This window comes from Lissotriton helveticus, chromosome 4_1, assembly GCF_964261635.1.
Source record: "Lissotriton helveticus chromosome 4_1, aLisHel1.1, whole genome shotgun sequence".
NCBI classification, from domain to species: Eukaryota; Metazoa; Chordata; class Amphibia; order Caudata; family Salamandridae; genus Lissotriton; species Lissotriton helveticus.
In genome coordinates, this window is record NC_136063.1 from 1284954972 (window position 1) to 1284976687 (window position 21716).

Genomic DNA, 21716 nt, shown 5'->3' on the forward strand with positions numbered 1-21716 from the left:
ATTGGTGACTTTTACAAATTGGAACATGAAGGTGTGCATCTTGCAGGTCTAGTTTCACTTTTTTTTTTTTTAATTTATTGAGAGTTCATAGATGTAAGAAAACAATACATATTGATTTTCGCATAAGATTTAGAAAGTGCAAAATACAAAATATATACAAGGCAGGATGCGAATATACCATAGTAGGAATACAAATTCTGAGAAAAGATATTTCTTTTAAAGTGCAATGTGCATTGCGCAATATGTTAATATAAATGAAAAAAGACTTTGCAATAGGCCATATAAGAACGAGCCAGTCTAGTGTAACCAACATTCAATCCCAAGAAAGTAAAAAAAAGAGTTAAGAACCCACAGTGACTAGCATTCAAACACACTCCAATATTTATCATATTTTCTAGGAGCCCCTGTCCTCAGTGCGTATTTTTTTCCCTTTCCCTGAATCTTAGATATTTTCGCTTTCCATGCATTAAAAGTCGGTATTTTATCTGTTTTACAAAGTTGCAGAATAAGTGATTTTGCTACGAGGGATGCTATAAATAGGGACTCATCGTTGGGAGTGGAGATAGGGGAGCAACCAAGTACTGAGGTAGATTCATTGAGTGAGATTTGGGTCTCGATTGTATTTCTAAGATATTTTTCAATATCCTTCCAAAATTCCTGTATTTTGGTGCATTCCCATATTATATGTTTCCAATTGCCCTTTTCTTCACAACGAAAACACTTATCCTCCACTTGAGGATATATATTGTGGAGAAACGAAGGTGTTCTATAAATTAACCATTTAGTGAAGAATTGCATCCGTTTAAAATTTGCAGCTCGGAAAATGGACTTATTAAATTTATTAACTTCGTCCCAGGTGGATTTATTAATCTCAATATCTTCTCTCTTCCTCCACCTATCTCTCGCCTTATCATATAGAGTGGCTGATTTATCTTCATTTAAATTTTTTATCCAAGTGCTAATCTTCCTCTGCGTCGGGCTGTTTAGTACTTCACTTATATATGTTTTATAAAATAAGTTACCTATATCTAACTCTCTCAGTGAGGTATGGAGGCTAATAAAGGACCATTTCAGAATTATATTTGAATGTCGGATCTCTCTTTCTACTCCCTCCCAGGTTTTCCAACTGTTCCCTAGAATAAAATCCTTAATTTTTTCAAAACCATTTTCTTTCCAAAGCCTCAAAATGTTTTTATCCAAAGTACCCATCTCTCCTATACTTAAATTCATTAAGCTAGTTGAGCTATTCGTTCTAAAAATACCAAAGTATTTCAGAAGCTGAGTTTTTTGTTGAAGTAGCCATTGTAGAGACTTATAACGTACCTTCTTTAAATATTTGGTGACTCTTACTGGGTCGTTAATCTTAAATTCAATTAACATCTTTCTCATAAAAAAATTATCTACCTCGTGATCATCAAAAAAAAAAAACTACAATTGTGATGCGCAAAAATAGCATAATAATAGTCTCTAATATTTGGGAGAGACAGTACGTCCTCTGTGATCGGACAGTTCAAAGTGCTAAGTGCCAACCTCGGAGTCTTATTTTCCCACAGAAAAGAAGAAAACATACCGTCCACTTTCTTAAAAAAAGAAGCCTGAATTGCACAGGGAGCTGCACTAAAAAGGAAGTTAAAAAGTGGTAAAATAGACATGCGAATTAGGGCAGCACGACCCATTATTGATAGTGGGAGTTGATTCTAGCGAACTAATTGGGAGCCAACATCAAAGGGCACACTTTAGATCTGGTATTTGCCGATAAAGACCTGATTGCAGTAGGGGAGGTCAGACTCATGAATCAATGCTGGACGGATCATACTTTGGTCCCACTCTCTATCTCCCTGCCCGGTTTACTAAGGACAGGGGAGCCAGGTGCCACTAAGCTTGGTCGTCTACTGAAACAACCGATTAGACCGAATCTGTTGCCCGGACCATTCATGGTGAAAGAGAGTGTGGAAAAAAGCTATCAGGTTTTTCGCCAGCAGATTGAGATATCTCTGAACGTCTTGGCCCCTCTCAGGAAAGTGAGGGATAGACCTAGAAGAACTAATGCCTGGTTCACTGATGAGCTTGGACAGCACAAGCTCCGTTGTAAACGGGCGGAACGACTCTGGAGAAGGGACTATAGGGAGGCTGATAGGGTAACCTATAAAGCTGCCCTGCAGGAATATAAGATCCAGCTGAAGAAGGCCAAGGCTCAATTTCTGGTAGATATGCTGGCCAAGGCCCCTAACAAATCGCAGGCTTTGTTCAAGGCGGTTGATAATCTAGCTAACCCGCCTTGTACTGTGCCGGCTATCCCCGTCTCCCAGGAATTGTGTGATGCCGTGGCCTCTGCGTTTGAGGATAAGATTAAGAAAATCTTGAGTGGACTGCAGACTGTTGGCCTGCCTACATCTACCCTGCCTCCTTCTGCAGAACCCCCTCCTACGGAGACTCAGCTGTCCTGCTTTCCTAGTCCTTCCTTGGAGGAGTTCTGTGTCCCCGGAAGCTTGTTTCCTTTCCAGTAAAGAATTGGCTTGGTAGTTTGGTCTGCCCTGTTCCCATGATGCACTGGGCCAGGGTCAGACTAATTTGCATATAGCCAGGTTCTGAGCTGGGATGGTGCAGTGAGCTAAAAAACGGTGATGGATCAAGCCCTGATCTTTTGACTGGGTAGGAGTGTTCTGCTTAATTCAGATACTCTGTCCATCACCACCCCCTTTTGAATTATATTGTATCTTTGTCAACAATTTTCAGTCCCAAAAAAACCAAGACATGCTTTTCCCATGCCTCCACAAAGTCTCAGACACGACCTCCCGGGTCAACTGCTCCCCAACAGTCAGGCATGATGCAGCTTCTGGATCAAAGATTGTACAGTTGTAGATTTTTTAGAACATCAACATGGCTAAAGGCTTCCTTCTTTTATCCTGCTTGTGAGAATCTTGAGAAGTAGTGCTGGAAGGGAGTGAAGAATTTCTCAGTCCTTGTATAGTAGAGTATGCTTGTGATCTTTGAAAGACTTTCGTTGCCAAAGCATTCAGCTGATCCCTAAAAAGCTTTAAACCTGAAACAGGATCTTTAATAAAGCTGCTTTCTCCAAATTCCCTGCTTTCCAGTCCCTGTGCCAAACTTGATGCTTCGCCAGCAGAGCCACCCACTCCCATAGAGGAAGCACAAAGCCCATCACATGCAACGTCCAAGAGAAATCTTGCCAGTAACTCCACCATTCACTAGCATTTCAGAACAATCCTCTCCTTGTATACACAGTCATAATATTTTCACCGGAGACAGGGCGGTGTATGCAAGATAGATTCCTGACTTTAAGGCTACATTGGCAGCTACATAAGTCTTTTTTAGGTCTTGCGTAGCGTTGCAGCGCAACGCGCGGCTTGCTTTGCGAGGCATGCAGTATACAGTATAGCAGGGGGAAGCTCCGCCCACTTTCCAGCCATAATTTTGATTGGCTTTAATCATAAATTCTGCATTGTGATTGGTTTTTGGCTTGTTAGTCCTGCCTCCTGACGGCCATGTCGTCATTTTTGTTCTTCCAAGGCTATCAGCCCCTTTTCTTGAAAAACCGTTTTGTTTCCCTGTCTATCCCCGTTCTCTCCCGCAGTTCATAACTTCTTGGACCACAACCACTCCCCCAACCCCTCCCGTACATGCCTTCTTTCATGCCCGCACTTCCATTTAACATGGGATAGATCTTGCGTAAATAAGAGTCCTATTGCATTTGCAAATGCTTGTTTTTAAGTAGTGCGCAGACACAAGCATGCCCACCTCGCGAAAAGGAAACGCAAAGACCAAAAGTCAGGCGTCTTGCGCCTGAGTGTGGGCGGGGCTCCTGTGCACCGAGGAGGGCCCTGCACACCGGCCAGAGGAAAATGGAGCTTTCCCAATTGCTCCGACACCGGAGAGGGGGATTGGAGCCTTGCAGGCTTCCAGAAAAAGGACCAAAGCCTCGTGGGCTCAGTGCTGCTGATCGCCACCTGCCCCCAATTCCCTCCACAACACAGCCTGGTGAGTAGGGCCGGTCGGCTGCATTGTTGGTGCCGACTGGAGTGCACCGCGAGGAGCCCAGTGAACAGGGCTGTTAGTGCCAGTGCTTTTTTGTTTTCCTTTGCAGTTTTCCAGGCCAGTGACTGACAATGCATCTTACGTGACCGCACGTCATTTTTGGATTTCTATATTGTGTACATATAGAGAGAGCATCACCCCTCTGAGCCATCTGGTTAACGAGATGGCTGTTTCTTCAAGTGCATTGCTGAACAGGATCCCGGTAGGAACACCCCTGCGACTGGTGTTTACAAACAATGAGCTACCCCATGCATGCCAGAGACAAAGGCGCCATTGTTTGTCACAAACATGTTTAATTACAAAATGCCTACTGTCGCCTGATCCTGCTGCAGGCCTCCGACTTGATGATGCTTCGACTGGCGACTAAAGCACAAGGTGTAAACCGTAGGCTGAAGGGGTCGTTAATGAGCTACAGTTTATCTCCACTCTAATATATGCAGGAGTATGCACTGCCGGTATTTTCACACATTCATAATTAGTGGTAATTGCCCTTACTTAGCTCGTTGGTATGAATAGTAGTTTCCGAAGCCTTTTCCATTGAGTGCAACGTACATAGTAGTAGGTGACGTTATTTTTTCTATGTTCATTTTGTCCTTTTTTACCTTCCCTCTTGCCAGAATAACTGACATTTATCTCTGCTGTTATGTGTTTGTGACACGAGTTCGAGGGGTACAAGGGTACCCTAAAGGTAGTTAAGGACCTTGGGTAACAATATTTAAGCAAAAACAGTGGTCCTTAAAGAGTCAGTTATAGCATTTCTAAATAATTATAGTCTGTAATAAGTACTATATTATCTGGTGTCCAGCCGGACAAAACTTTCAATCAAAATATTTCCAGTATTTACAAGAGCAACCAACAGCAACAGTGGGATAAAACCCTGCATCCAGTACATAGGAACAGAAAAACATAACAAACAATTAAACAAAAAGAATTTTCAGGCAAAAAGAAGGAGGAAGCTATAGGTCAATGTTAATACAAAAGGAGCTTTCCATAATAGTAATCACACTTAAATAAATGTTATTTAAGGGGGATTACTATTATGGAAAGCTCCTTTTGAATTAACATTGACCTATAGCTTCCTCCTTCTTTTTGCCTGAAAATTATTTTTGTTTAACTGTTTGTTATGTTTTTCTGTTCCTATGTACTGGATGCAGGAATGTATCCCACAGTTACTGTTGGTTGCTCTTGTAATTACTGGAAATACTTTGATTAAAATTTGTGTCCGGCTGGACACCAGATAATATAGTACTTATTACAGATTATAATTATTCAGAAATGCTATAACTAACTCTAGAGGGTCCACTGTTTTTGCTTAATGTTTTTGTGACACAGCACGGGCGACCATAGTTAACCTTTTCTCTCAACATTAAGCTAAAATAAATTGTGGTTTAAGAAACATAATAATTGAGCTGGGGTGTTATTTCTTATCCGTGTGAAAATATATGCATTAATTTAGTGATGTAAGTTAGTTTATTTATGTAATTGTTACTCCACACTACAGTAGCAGTGGCTGCTGGTAACATGCGCGAGTAGTGAGGAGGGCACACACACACACACCCGTTCCACTCACGTCCACCCAACCACGAGTACACACACCCATTCATTCACAAGCACATACATGCATTCACCAATTTGCAGTACACATTGCACAATTATACATATATCCATACATACACACCCACCCTACATATAATAATAGGTTACATTCTTATCCCTCCATATTCAATGTTTCTGACTTTTCCTCTCTCAAAAACAAATAAAATGAATCTCAGCTTCTCTATTTTTATGACACACTTATTTTTCTACAAATTAACCACTGCTTACACCCATCCACTCATAAGCAAACACATGCACACTCACACCCTCCCATTCACAAGCACGCGTCTCTCCCGGCCCTGCCCAGTCTTTCCTCGTCCAGCAGCATCTACCTATCAATGGCTGCCTTGGGCCCCTCCCCCGCACACAGTCCATGGTGCACCCCTGGTGAGAAACATACACTGGCTTCTTTCTGCTAAGGCTCAATGTCTTGCCACGAACTTACAGAGCAGAGTCCCTGCTCTAAGAAGTGTTTCTTGCTCTGTGGTGGCGCCTCATTGATCAGCCTCCACATCTGTAAAGGGTACCTGTCTCTACTGCTGTTGACCATCACTGGTGAGTGGAGCCTGGAGCGCGCGCCACAGGTTTGCTTGTGAACTCCGAGAGCATGCTGCCATGATGAACTCTCAGCACACTGGTGCTCCTTTGTGTACACTGCCGTTGCCACCCTCAGATTGGTTGCTTTACTACCTTGAGTTGGTCACTTTCAAGAGATCAGAAGCCACTGTTCGCAAAGTGCAACATGCTTGCCAAGTGTCAGTTGCCGTTCTAGGTTTTCATTCTTTTGGATTACTAGCAGTTAGTTTACTACTGATAGTTTAGACTACAAATACATGGTTGAGAGAGTGGGAGCAGAGTTCCTCCACATCAAAAGCTGGTAATAACGACAAATAATAAGAACATGCATTTTTATTTCCACAGACTTACACAGACTTTTTTGCAGACTCCACATTTAATTAAAATGTATCCATAATTCAATGCATTTGTCTTCAACCAACTCCTAGGAGCTCAAATTCCACGTTCACTTGTCTGATGCCAAATCTACTGCCACACAGTCCATGGCTACGCTACTTTGCTGTAATGTACAATAATCTGCTGCATGGCGAAATGCTTATAAGGTCCCAAAAGCAAGACCGATTTGCATTGCAAATGCTTGTTTCTATTCTGCTTCAGTTTTCTCATTCACTACATTGTTAGGAACCCCTTCCTCTGGGCTCCTCTCTGACGTTTTTCCTGATAAAGTAGCCAGGATGAACGTCCATTTCATAATGTTTGGTAAAAAATTACTCATCATCTTGCAGAATATAAATTTTTTGTATGAGTCTCAGGATTGTGAGATGGCCAGGATTATTCCATTCTCTCAAAATCATAGATCGGAATTTCTCATGCACAGGGAGTGCTGGCCCAGAAGCTTTTAAACATTGTAAAAAAACTAATGGGGAGTCTTCATCTACAGTCTGACTAGAAGAAAACCCCAAATAAGTATCTATCGATCCATTTTGCTGCATCCGACATACTTTCCCACTGTTGAAGTTGGTGCTTTTTCTGCAGAAGTGGAATGGGAGGGTGAGGAATCCCCTTTCTTCTGATGATGGCAGAGTCTATCCTTTCTTCTCTTCTCCCTTTCCTCCACCAAAATCTTTCCACTGCTACATCAGTAAGGTGTTCGATTTTGCATTATCACAGAAACTGGCAGAATTAACAAATCTGACTGATGATGATGCAGATCTGCTACGCCCCATGGGACTCTCCTAATCTGAGGAAAGCTCCTTCTGGTGTTTACTCTTGTTGCTTTTTTCCTGTACATGAAGCTTCAACAACTGAACACCATGAAAAAAAAACTCTGCTCCATTTCCATGTGCAGTAATCGCATGATATTTTGTACTCGCACCATCTCATTTCATACCCAATCGAGGAGTTCTTTATTGGATCATAACATGTTTTTTATTCTCGTCTTTTTATTTCTCGCTCCTGTTTTTCATTTGATTTGTTTAAACACTCTTTCAAAATTTCAAACCTGCATGGTGCTCACAGGCCGGTAGGCCTTCTACCTGGACAAGAATGAATACCTGCAATCCCTGCCCCAGCTTTCTTCAGGTCGCTGGCTTCTTTCAGAGTTCCCAACTTCCTCTGGCAGCCAATGTTGATTCCAAGGCCCCAGCAGAAATGCATCTGACCTGAGGCAGAGGTTTTGTTTGAGAGTGTGTACCAGGAGCGGCCCATGTAGGTAAGAGTGGTGAGGCGGTGGGGTGGAGACACGGTACATATTCCGCAGTCTGAAAGTAATTGGTAATGCATTCTTTTAAAGAAGCCAATTAGCTATCAGTCAGGAACCTGACAAATACCTCAACATGGTATATTGCCAGTTCTGAAATCTGCTTCCTTTATCAATTAACACAGAGAACATAAACTAATTCACAGGTATATGGTTCACTCACATCCTGTCCTGAAATCATGTATAACCTTTAGTGTGTACATCGTAGTTGTAATACAGTCAAAAAGTCAAAAATACTTTCTATGTTTTGTCGTTTTTAGGCAATATTTTCTCTTCAGTAGTCCTCAATATAAATAAAGGCAATTGTTATTACTTTCAGGCATATTTCAAATTAAGCCATGATGCTATTTCAACGCCAACCTATTTTATCAAACCTTTGCAGGCATCCCCTACTATGCCAACTTTTCCACTGCCACACAGCAATCCATACAAGCACCAATCCTGGATAATTGGTCATTTTTCACTGCCCCATCCCTAAGCTATTTTCTTTTCTCCTCCACCACAGACCCACATTCACCAACAATTTTTTATATTGTCTCGCTCTTTGATCCTTCCTGACTCCAAATAGTTGCATATAAACCTTCAAGTGCGATAATAGTTCTAAGACTTCCTTCACTATAGCTTTATCTCCTTCTTCAACAATGATCAATAAGAAAATAAATTGAGAACACTAGAGACATTAACATAGTTTATAATGCCTCTACGAATTTAAAATTTTCAAGTACAGCTGATAAACTTCGAAAAACAAAGTAATGTCCCTGCCAAAAGAGTTGCATACATTGTTGACATTTTTTCGCCTGTGGGCACGACTAAATTATGTTAATTTCGAGCAACATTGAAACACAGAAGCTAGATGTCAATCAGTATTAAAGTACTACTCTAAGCCTTTGTTTTACTGCATCGCTCAATGTTTTAACCACTAAATGTGTGCACACAGATATGTGAAAAACTTAAACCATGCTTAATGACTATGAATCACTTTAACTGGGGAGTTCGCCAAAGCTGAATCTTGGCTCCTTTTTTGTTCACGTTATATATCAATAGCCTAGAAAAAAATCACTGATTAAAGTGGGCATAGAAATACCTAAAGTGGGCTCTCGCTCAATTCTGTTATTGCTGTATGCAGACAACACTGTCCTAATTTCACGAACCGCCTTGGGATCAGAAGTTCCACTCAGCCAATAAGTGAAAATTATGAGCCGTTCGGTTTAAACACCAAGGGCCTTATTTATGAAGGCCTTGCGCCACCAGTGAGTCACTTTTTCCCATGTTAAAAGTGACGCACCGGCGGCGCAAGGCCTTCATAAATAAGGCCCCAATTTCAGTAAATCTCATGTTATGGTGTTAGGCCCCCCAGAACACCAGGACTAAATCGTATTACGTTAAAGGCAATCAACTTACCCGTGGGCCTGTATTTACCTACTTGGGAGTTCATTTTGACTGTTCTTTACCCTGGTCCCCCTGGGTACTGACCAGATGACATATGCTCTCTAGAAGTATTATGTCTGTCCATGATTTTGATTCTAGGCTGGGCCATAAGGCCATCAAGGCTATGATCGATATTTATAGAGCCAAATGTGTTGCCATAGCCTCATACGGCCACGATATATAGGAGTACACTATTGTGTCTTCGCTACAAGTGCTCGAAAATATGGTTTTAAGAAATCTACTTTTCCTCCCCCAGACTATGGGCCAGATGTAGGAGCCCAAATACCGGTCGGTAACGGCCGATTTCGGCCGTTACCGACCGGTATTTAGGAATTGGCATGTAGGGGCCATTATTTTACAGAATCGGTAAATTTACCGATACGGTAAATTTACCGATTCTGTAAAATACCGAATCGGTATTTTTACCGATTCGGTAAATCCAAATGTAAGTGACACTCCTGAGAGTGCCGCAGGCCCTTTAGAGTCGGTATTTTACCACACAATCCTATTGTTTGGTAAAATACCGAATCCAGGTGTGCATGCACACTGTGCAATGTGACACACAGACATGCCCTTAGGGCATGTATGTGTGCCACATGTTACACGTGCCTGTATTCGGGGTGCTAGAGGGTGTCAAAGTGACACCCCCTGCACCCTTGCAGGATTCGGTATTTACCGATTCGGTAAATACCGATTTTTTCAGAATCAGTAAATCAAATACAGAATTTACCTACATCTCCCTCCTTCTATTTTACCGATCGGTAAAATTCGGTATTTATGAGTCAGTAAAATCGATTTACCTACATCTAGCCCTATATCCTCTGTTATTATCCATGAGGAAGTAGTGATTGGGTGCCTGGAGGACACATTAAAGGCTCAACCATTACTCCTCTGGAATTCGGTGTGGGTTCACCCAGCTTAGCATTTCATTGCTCCTTCTCAAAAGACTGCCTGGCCCTTGACTTTGCTGCCAGTACTCCGTGGATGAGCTAAATTAAGGCTGGTTTTTGCGCAGTAAGCAGCCCCGAAATGTTTAATCATCCTGAAAACTTAGAGGCATATTTACAAACCCCTATCGCCACCACAAGGTCACTTTTCACGGCATTGTGGTGGTGATAGGGACTTTGCCTTCTGCACAAGGCAAACCAAAGGAAATGATGGACGGAGCGTTGACAATACAAGCACTCACCCCCAGTCAACTGATCTGGGTTTAATCCATCACCGTTCTTAAAACCCAGATTAAACCCAGATCTTTTGACTGGGTGTGAGTGTTTGATTGATTCAGATGCTCCGTCCATCACCACCCCCTTTTGTCCCGCTTCTGCACAAGGCGGCGTTAATCAACTTAATATGGCTTAACACCGCCTTGTGAATAAGGCCCCCTTTTACGCTATACGCAGTGTGAAAGGGATGGGGAATGGGTGTTGTAGTGGGTGTTACACCACAACACCCATTCATTTAGATGATTACAAGGGTGGCATAAATATGGGCAGGTCCAAAATTAAGACTAGGGAAAACCTGGTCTTACCCTGGCACAACAAGGATAAATGTTTAATTTCTCCTCGTTTTTGCTGCCTCCATCTGTACGGCATTGTGCAGCACACATAGACACAACAAAACGCCATTGATTGTTTATGTGCAGGAAGGTGTTCCTTTCTGAACATAAACAATAATTAAAAAAATACTTTTTGCAACTTCTATGTTTGCTGCATTAAGCAGCACACGTAGAGGTTTCAAAACGCCATTTCAGATTGTTTATTTGCAAGAAGGGACACCTGCATTGGTGCAAAGCAGCTAAATTAGCGCCCGCGCAGGAGAAAAAGCAAAGCTGCACCATGTTCTTGTACATACAGTGCAGCCCTGCGTTTCAGAAGTGCTGGAGCAAGGCGTTAAGCCACTTCCTTGTAAATATGCCCATTAGTTGCTGAGGACTTTCTCTGGACCAAGAAAGCTTTTGCGGAATGGAGGGCCAACGAGAAAGCTATATCGGCCAAGGACAGTGTTACAGTAAAAGCCTTTCTACCACTACAGACCACGCTTGCACTTGAACCGTACCTATGGACAACATGTCTCATTACTATTGGTTTCTTTAGACTCGTTTTCATTTAAATGTAATACATCATTTATTAGCAGTTCCTCATGGCAGCTCTTACAGTTTTACCCCCAGCCATGTAGCTGTAATAATCATTCAGCCAAAGAAACGCTACACTTTATTATGTTTTGTACTTTCTACAAAAGCCAGGAAAGGTCTTTTATTTTACTGGTGTTTAAAGGCAAGCACTCAAAAGTTCGTCTTGCACTTTTCTATTTAATGTTATTATCGGATGAGTTCATATGTTTTAATGTGGCCCTCTTTTAACTGTTACTGTTCGTGTGAGAAATGCGTTGTTTGACTCTTGATGTTTATTGGAGATAAAACAATTGAACAAACACCAAGAAAACAAGTTGACACAGCAATATGGGTTTATTACAGTACTGCAGTGAGGATCCGTCACTACAGGTAAGATCAGATCACCTCCGAGGAGATTCAACTTGATATCTGGGGTGTTAGCTCAGAAGCAGCCCTATTTATTCTTCCAAACCACAAAGGTTCATCCCTGCCTAAGCAATGCCCACATAGGACATACAAGATAGCATAAGCAATTTCTCAGAAACAGATGCACAGATAGGTGGGCTTAACCTCACACGACGAATATGGAAACCCCCTATGTGGGTTTCGGTTCTCGGAATTCGAACAAAGCAAATATATTTATCTAACTGTGCAGCGTGTGGTTATGTCTTGCTCAACGCTGATTGGCCAAGCTTATGTGACCTTTTGAATGCGGTTTCTGTCAACAAGCCATTTTACCAGTTCGTTGTGAAGCTGTGGTTTCTGCAGAAGCGAGTGACCAGTTCTCTGGCTTGTAGGTGTGATCTCGGCAGAAGCGTGCACATGTGTGTCAGTATGTACTAAGGCAGGATGTGCACCTGGTATTTCTTCCTATGTATGTGTTCAAGCTTTAAAGTTAAAGAAATCGCAGTGCTTCAGAGGAAGCAAGCTCTTATGTGATTGGTGCATTTTGGCTTGTTCCTCTAGCAGATGGAAAATGTGGTAACCTAATTTTGCAGCTTCTGCGCTTAAGCACTACTGGTTTCTTGAGTCTGAAGAGAGATATGATCGAAGTTTCATGCAGTAGCTCAACTTGCTGACCGCAAGCTTTGTTCTAACCTTTTAACGAACAACGCAACCTAATTAGCTTCGCTAAATGTATGGTCATTGGTAACATGTTATTTCTGTGCAGAGGCCTCTGTTCTACGCAGGCCTAAAACAGTCTCTAACATGAAAACTTTGCATGGAAGTTGTAGGCCTCAGCTCTCTGTGGGTTTGTATTTAATATATCCTATTTTTCCCTATTTCATGTAAAATTAGTTATTTTTCAGGCACCTGTGGATATATTGTTTTAACTTGCATGTTATCTATGAATGTTTTTACTAGTATTTTCATTTATTGTTTTATGGTTCGTATGCAAGAAACCAAATAAAGATAGGTGATTGATAGATTGATTGACTATGAATTACAAAAATGATGCTCAATAAAAAGAAACACCCTCCTTTTTCTTTTGTTTGTGTTCTCAGAGATCATCCTTTACTGAAAATGAAGAATGTCATTATAACACTTCACGTTGGATGTGCTACACATCAATGTCGTCGCCAGGTGATGATGAAAATGGTTGAAAACATAAACGCTGTTATTTATGGACGACCTATTCTGAACGAAGTTATCCCTAAGTGACACCAGAGGACATTCCCTAAAATGTCAACAATACTTCTTAAAGTGAAATCTATAGCAGAATGTTTTTAGTAAATAAACCTTTCTAAAATAGGTGTCCCCCATTATTTTGACCTTCATCATATATATGCCTTAAACTAAAATATTGAGTTGTATGAAAATGAACACAGTACACATCTCCAACATAAAGTCGAACTCTGTGTTGACAGATGCAATTTTCTTAATGTCACAAGTTTGAATCCCTGCAGGTTAGACTCAGCTATCCATCCTTCTGAGGTCTGTTAATGGAGCAAATTGGTTCATAGTTTCATCTGTTCAAACAGTTAGAAACCACAGACTTTGGTAGTAATCCATTTAAAACCAGTATTTTCATATTATTAGTAATACATATGAAGAGGGGCTTGGAAACTTAGTGGGCATTTCCTTCTCTGCATATTTTCTTACCTGACCACAAATTCTGTAAGTAGGGTTAATGATGGAAATTATGGCTGCATTATTTAGTAGTCACTCAGACAGCGTTGCATGTGGATGTGTGGGGCATATCCATGTAACTCATGTACTGTAACTACCGTCTTCATTCTTCTGTCGACCTGTGTACAGTCAGAAAACAACTACATTAGTAACTCCATAAAATATTAAGCACTGTAGTCCCTTTCCTACAGTGATGTTATGTTTTGCAGATTTGTAGAGAGCACTATCACTCATGAGGGCATACTTGTGCTGAGATGGTGTGAGTCTAGGCATATCTAGGGTCTAGTGGGACTACTCGAAAGCCAGGGCTTCAGCTTATTACAGAATTCAAGAAGGGAGGAGGAAGGTCTTATGAGTAGCAGTAGGTCATTCTATGTATTAGGAGCAATGTAGAAGTAGACTCGACTGCCAGATCCTGTTTTCCATATGCAAGGGATTTGTGCAAGCAGGAGTCCGGACAAGCAGAGGATTCTGGAAGGTTTATGAAAGCTGTTGCAATTGTTGATGTATTCTGGGCCAGTGTCATGTAGCATCTTGAAAGTGTGGTTGAGGACTTTGAATTGTGCTCGATACTGAATGGGAAGCCAATGGTGCTGCTTCCGGTGTGGTGTGATATGAGTTTGGCGTTGAAGGTTCTGAGGGATTTTGCTCACAGAGGTCTGGATGGTCTGCAGCATTCTGGTGAGTTTGTATTGATACCAGCATAGAGGATGTTCCCAAAGTCCAGCTTGTATGTGACCAGAGCATGTTTGATGGTTTTCCAGGTGCTGATTGAGAGCCATTTGAAATTCTCAGCATCTTTAGGGTATGGCTGGTGACAGTATTGACTTGGGCGGTCAAACCTTGTTGATGTCAATTATGATTCCGAGGTTCTTGGCAAGGTAGATGGTGATGGGTGTTGATCCTAGTTCTGTTGGCCACCATGTGGATTACCACAATAATGTGCTCTTCCCGAAGATCATGATTTTGGTCTTGTTGGTGTTCAACTTTAGACAGTTGGTCTTCATCCAGTGGGCAATTTCATTATTGCAATGAACTTAATCTGGATTCTGGTAATCTTTTCCGTGAGGGAGAGAATAAGTTGCATGTTATCTGCACAGGAGAGGATGTAGATATTGTGAAAGTAGCTGAAGCTGACTAAAGTATTTACGTATGCTTTGAAGAGCGTCAGGCTTGAAGAGGATCCTTGTGGAACATTCTGCAGATGAGGTTGCAGGGTGCCCAGTGTATGGTGCCAGGCTGGATGATTGAGTCTTTCTGGTCAGAAAGAAGCAGATCAATCAGAGAGTTGCAGAGAGGTCCAGGAGGGTGAAGGCAGCCATGTCTCTTCTGTCAAGAGTCAAGCAGATGTCATTGTGGCAGCGGTGAGGGCAGTGTCCATGTGGTGGTTTGGTCTGAAACAAGACTTTGTGGTGTCAAGTTGTTGGGGGGTATGAGTGAGATATTCAGTGAGGTGTCTGTCGATGATTTTCTCTACCACTATGACCAGGAAAGGTGACAGGCAGATCAGTCTGTAGTTGGCGCGCTTGGAAGGATCAGAAGATGGTTTCTTCAGCAACGAGATGACAATTCCCTGTTTACAAGCATTTGGGAACGTCGCGGAAGAGGTGGAGGCATACAGAATGGGTGCGAGCATGGTGCTGCTGGATTGCAGACCTCTGAAGTAGGCGTTTTGGGACAGGGGTCCGATGGGCCCTTGAGTGGATGGACTTCATGGTGGAGTCGGTTTCTTCTGAGGGGAAGTTGCTGTAAATGCCAGTGATTTTTTATGCTGAAGAATTGAGAGATTGTTGCAGAGGTCCTGTGAGGGAGTAATCAAGTTAGAGGTGGCCGATTTCACAATGGCGAAGATTTATTTGCTTCTGTCGGTGCTAGGATCGACTTGGTCTGCCGGTCCAGATCATTTGGTGGTAGTGTCTTAAGGTAAACTTGAATGTGCTTCTCTCAGCATTGTCCTGGCTCATTACCTATTTGTGTTTCACGTGTTTGCAGTGGCATTTCATCAGTCTGATTTTCTCTGGATCTTGTTATATTTCTTTGTTTGAGGGAGCCAGGGAGTCAGTATAGGAGGTGATCCAATTGCTGAAATTCTTGATGGCTTTAGGGAGGCCGAATCAGTGTTCGAGTCAGTTGGTGTTGAGATTGATACTCCAGGCTTCTTTTACAGTGATGTTGTTCCAGCTTTGATGGACTGGTCTGGCAGTCATTGCGCATGCGTTGGGATGCTGAACTTGACAAGGGCGTGGTCTGTCCAGGGAACTGGTGTGGGCTCATTGACTCAGATTTTGCTGAAGTTGATGAAAATAGGTTTCCAAAGGTGTCCGGTGACATGGGTTAGTGGTTGGGTAAGGCCCAGGCTTCCAAGTTCTTCTTTAATGAGTGCTCTTGAGTTAGGGTCGGTGTGGTTTTCAAGGTGGAAGTTTAGATATCCGAGTAGGAGGTAATTGCTAGCATTGAGGGTGAGTGGTGCGATGAAGTCCATGATGGTGTCGCTGAAGTTGGTGCATGGCCTTGGGGTCTTTAGATGAGAGTGCCACTTGGGGTGAAGTTGGCTGTGACTTGGAGCTTGAATGGCAGGTATTCCATGTTGGAGTATAGGTGTGTCCATGGGTTTGGTGCAGCTGATGGCTTTCTTCTGGATGATGGCGATTCTGCCTCTGGGCCTGTGATATCTGTCTTGCCTGTCAGTCTTCTAGCCAGGGGGAGGTGGCTGTGGCGATGTCATGTGCTGATGCTTGGTGCAGCCAGGTTTTCCTGAGGATATGCAGGTCAGGGGTATCTTCGTGCAAGAGGTCCCAGAGGCCCTTTAGTAATCACGCTACGGCAATAAATCAGCATAGTGTCCCAGTAAGCATCAGACTATATCCCTAGATGGACACAGAAATTAAATCTAAGAAGGGAGTCATATTATCAGCCATTATTCAAAGGCGTAAAAAGTTAATAATTATTATCAAAAATCTGGTGTGTGTGGTATCAGACCCCTCATGCTAAATAAATACATATCTAAGTGATACCGATGACCGGGACAAGAACAAATGTTCTCCTCTGTTATGTTTTTTTCAGATTTCGTCTGCTTTTACTTTGTTGCAATTTCAAGACAGCAACACAAACAGGTCCAAATCATATTTTTTATCATACAGGAGAAATGTAAACTATAGCTATTTTCTCTGCAAGTATACAACAATACCCATAATCCTTTATTTCCAGTACCTTTATTGCTATATGATATAAGAAAGACAATAGACTACAGGCACGATCACGGCTCACCTTAACTCTCCACAAAACGGAACTGGTTTCTTAAGGTACATTTAGTCCTTTAACCAGTATATTACTGGTAACAAGTGAATGAATAATCATAAAATCTAAGGTTTCTTTATTTTCAATTTTTAAGATTATCAAATTTTACTCCTTACCGTATCGGTGGCTCCTAGAAACACAACTATCATGGAATAGTACCATATAGAAAGGTACGGCGTATGTGATTACAAGCAAACTGTAGATCAATTATATCTAGATCATGTCAAGGTATCACCTTGTTAAAATTAGCTTAAAATATATACCTATGTCATTGTGTCTTTAGGGTATGTCTGCCTATACTCTTCGCAAGAAGAACGTTAAACCTCCCAATTGATAAAGGGATTGGTGAAATGTTCTGTTGTTGATACTGCAATAGGTAGGTCTAGAGAATATATGGATCAGATTAGATAACAATATTTGATGTGTATAAGGTTGCAAAGGGAAATTAGATAACAATGTTTTTTTCGTGTAAAATAGGTAATGCAAGTGAAAAAACATGAATACTGTGACTATGGATGTATAAGCTAATATATTGTTGTATTATTTAATATTGCTTTTAGAAAACTCTGTCCTGAAGAAGGTGGTTGATCCATATCTCACCGAAACGCTGCGTTGACTATTTTGTAGTTTTCTTTTGGTTTTATTAACATAACGTGTTTTAACTTTATGAAACTGTGACCGTGTATCCATGATGATTAATCTGTCAGTGTATGAATTTTAACAGCACTAAACTCTTCAAGTGAAATTTTAAAATTTTGAAATAAAAACTGAATTATTTTATTCGCTTTTCCTGTGTTACTTTCATTGTTAATTCACCACTCCGTTTCATTGTTTATGTATCATTATAATTCCTTTGCAACCGGGGTTGGAACGATTGCTGGACTAGTACTAACATTGTGTACTTTGTAGCACAACACACTACAAGATATGATCCACAAATAGTTCAAGGTAGGGACCTTTTCATTTTTTTGCACTTGATTACCCTGTCCCTACTTCGGTCAATAGGGTTTCTCCTCTTTTTTCCATTCCTTCCTGGAAGCATTCATCTTAGAAAACATCCTACTTAAGATACAAAAAGTGTAATAAAAAGGTGAAGTAGTCATCATCCTTGCTGAGGCACACCCATTCTCAGAAGCATTCAGGGCCATAACTTAGTACACCAACAGCAGACTCTTGCTCAATGTGGGTGAATATTTAGCAGAAATGGCCTTAAGACCCACATTTTCTTATCATACACTAACCCAACCCATGCAGGTCAAGGCCTCCTGCTAGTGTTGCTGGACCTTTCCTGATGGAATCTCAACTCTATTGGCTCATCCCCAAGGGAGTGTCCATACCTGTGGGCTTAGTGATTCCCATGGGTTCAACCCAATATCGCCTGACACAACTCCTCTGTGGGGTTAACACCTGAGACAACGTCCAGGACAGCCAGGGTACATATTTTCACTCCCTTCTTCAGTGCCAGTCTCAAAGTTGATAGTGACTTTTCCCACAGATTTTATTGTGGCAGTGTACTTGAAGTCAATAGGAGGACACATTGTTCATCTACAAAGGAGAAGGTCAAGGTGAATTTTAAGGATGACTCATTATGCAAGCCTCTCTCCAGGGCCCAAAGCGAAGCCCTCTTGGAGATGTTTGGTTCATACTCAGATGTGTTTCCTATTGAAGTTTCAGACTATGGCAGGACAAAGAATGACAACTTAGAAGTTGATCTTTTGCTACTATACAATACTGTTGCTGGAATTTGCCTCAATGTACAAAATGCCAGTGATACTTCTCCAGACAGGTGCATTTCATATCCCTCAGGCCTGCCTCATACAGTTGATAGGGGCAGATTGTGGGGAAAACTGGCTCAATGGGGCATACCTCAGCACACTTTAAACATGCTAAAACTTCTACATAAAAGATTAGGATTGCTAAAATCTACACCCCTACTAGGGAACCCGGCTGGGTCTCCTAGTGAGTATTCCCAATTCATTCTACACGGGTTATATCACTCAACTGCACCTTAGCAATTCTGCATTCAGATGTCCCTCAAATTGTAGGTCCTGAAGAGACCCTACACCCAAAAGAGGGTCAAAACGCCGTTAACAGAAAAAAGGAAAAGTGAACCATTGAAATTGTATTCTATTATTATATAGAGACTATGTATTTAAAAATCTGAAACCTTGGTCACTTTCAGAAACAAAAATCCTTTGAAACCTTGTATATATTGTCACAAAACTTCACTTATGTTACTTAGGTTCATGTTTCACTTGGGACACTATACCCACCTGTAAATATTATTTCTTTTCATATGTGTTTTGAAAACTTGGTAATTCACTTTTGAATACAACTTTAGAAAAAACTGAGTCAGTGTATGCATGTTCCTTTCTCTTTGACACCTACCATAACACCTGGCCAAATACGATTTTCACCTTGTCTTCCCAACTATTGTTAAGTATTTATTCCACAGGAACCATTGCTTCTTAAATTACTTAATCACCTAGGTTCCATAGTGAGTAGGGTTCCCTTGTTTCTCCTTTCCGACTTTTCATAAGAGAGGCTGACTATTTACTCTCTATCTGAGCCTTCATGGCATATATTTTGCATTTATCTTTAATGCTTAGTTTGAGAATTTTGCAATAAAATCCTTTCACTTATAATGATCTATAACTTAGTTATTGAGTGGTCCCAGCTACCTATTACTCTGCCTATTTTGCTGGGCTTGGTGTTAAGGAGTGTTGTGACTTATCACAAGATATGGGGTGTTGGAGTGGAAAGGCCTGAGGTAAATTTGGTGATGATCTACATTTGGGGGTACAATTGAATATTGGAGTTCTTCTCCCACAGAATGTTTTAAGAACTGCAGGACTTCAGCTTGCACTCTAAGCCTGGCCTACCAGTACCACAAAATATATTGGAAGATCATGGTTGTTCTAGGGCTGTACGGTCTGAACAATGGTAGCGTCTTTCAGCCCATCAAAACGCCACAGAATATGTAATGCTCCTTTTGAGACAGGAGTGGATGTAGACGGTGGAACCAGCACCAGGTTCAGTCCCCACCATCCCATTAGGGCTCTGCTGCTTCCAAACCCCTCAGACCACCCCCCTTCGATCAGAGGACCGATAGTCGGGTGATGATTCCAATGTGTCTGACTAAAGATCACATCCCAGTCCTGCACATCTTGTGCCTGTTAGACCTCTTGACCTTGTGTATTCTGTTGGTTGCTGATAGCAGATAAGTGCCCTGGACTCATTTCTGTGGAGACAGTTGTTGCAACATTAAGGAAGTCGCCTGGCTCAAGTGCAGGTTTTCCAGCTGGTGTATGAGGATATGCACTGGTGGATGGATCCCTCAGTCATCTATGAAAGAGGATCGAAGATACCATGGTCCCGGATACCTCCTTCCTGAGCAGTGGTGTTGATCTAGGCGACATGACCAAGAGGGACCTCCGAATCATGTCAGAGCAGCACCAGGACATTGTATGTCTCGCTCTAAAGGACTTTTTCTTTTCCATCTTGGAGGGGGGTGGCAACAATGACATTTTGGCAGACAACACCACCACTATCCATTATATTAACAGATCCGGAATCATGTGGTGAACCGATTTGTCTGCGGAGGTGAGTGCAGCAACAGTGATTCTTCCCAGTAGCAGCTCACCTTACAGACTCCATTAATATGAGCACAAGGGGGATCTCCATCCCCAAGTGGTAGAGGTGATCTACAGATTAGGATTTTTTGGGATCTCTTTGACACTACCTAGAACAGCATCTGTCCTTGATTTTGTGCCATACATGTCCCTCTGAATTGTTCCCTGGGGGTGCAGTCAGTTTCAGATGAACTTTCTGCTTGCTGTGTGTATTTCTACCAATCCTGCTTCCGTCATGGTGCAGGAGGATCAAGCACAGCTGGTTCTGATCACCCCAGTCTAGGCAAGAAGGAATGGGTATGCTGGTTTGTAGGCAAGCAGCATTTACCTTCCCTGTCTCTGCCATGAAGAGCTGACCTACTCACAAAATGGTCAGATCTTCTCTTCCAATCTCCAAACCATGCAGCTGCATGCATGGAGATTGAGCAGTGCCAGCTATATTCCTTTCCCCATCTTCATCGAAGAGAATTCCATCCTTGCCTCCTCCCAGTCTGGATTCGGCAGCAACCACAGCACCGAGAGCGCCCTCCTCGCCGCCACGACGACATCCGCATGCTACACGACCAGGGACACACCAGGGCCCTCATCCTGCTAGACCTCTCTGCTGCCTTTGACACCGCCTCCCATCATTCTCTTGCAGCCAGACTTCACAACGCTGGCATACGGGGATCCATCCTCGACTGGATCCGCTCCTTTCTCACCGGCAGAACCTAAAGGATCAAACTACCACCCTTCCTCGCTGAACCCACAGAGATCAACTGCAGAGTACCCCAAGGATCATCGCTCAGCCCCACGCTCTTCTATATCTACATGGCCCCCTCACCACTATCGCCAGAAGGCATGGGCTCAGCATAGTATCCTACGCCACCTATGCCCAGCTCATCCTCTCCCTCACGAAGAACCCCGAAGACACCAGATTCAGCTTCCAAGAAGGAATGAAAGATGTTGCAGCCAGGATCAGCAACAGTAGCCTAAACCTGAACTCAGAGAAGACAGAGGTCCTTGTCCTTAGACCCTTCCCCACCATGTGGGACAGCTCCTAGTAGCCCTCTGCTCTCGAAAACCCACCCACCCCGACTGACCATGCCCAGAACCTCAGCATCATTCTAGACTCCTCCCTCACAATGACTCGCCAGATCCATGCCGTCGCCTCCACCTGTTTCAACTCCCTCTGCATCCTCTGCAAGACCTT

The 21716-nt window shown here is 42.4% G+C and overlaps 1 protein-coding gene across 3 annotated transcripts in view; it reads left to right on the forward strand.

Annotated features, from left to right (window-relative positions):
• The window catches only part of LOC144829079 (putative 2-ketogluconate reductase), a 384668-nt gene extending 369244 nt beyond the window's left edge, over positions 1-15424 (forward strand). For all 3 annotated transcript variants that reach the window (XM_078687852.1, XM_078687851.1, XM_078687853.1), the window contains one exon: positions 12971-15424. In XM_078687852.1, the coding sequence (XP_078543978.1) occupies positions 12971-13127 (157 nt within the window). In that variant the 3' untranslated portion in view covers positions 13128-15424. The remainder of the gene's footprint in view (positions 1-12970) is intronic.
• The last annotated feature ends 6292 nt before the right edge of the window (positions 15425-21716 follow it).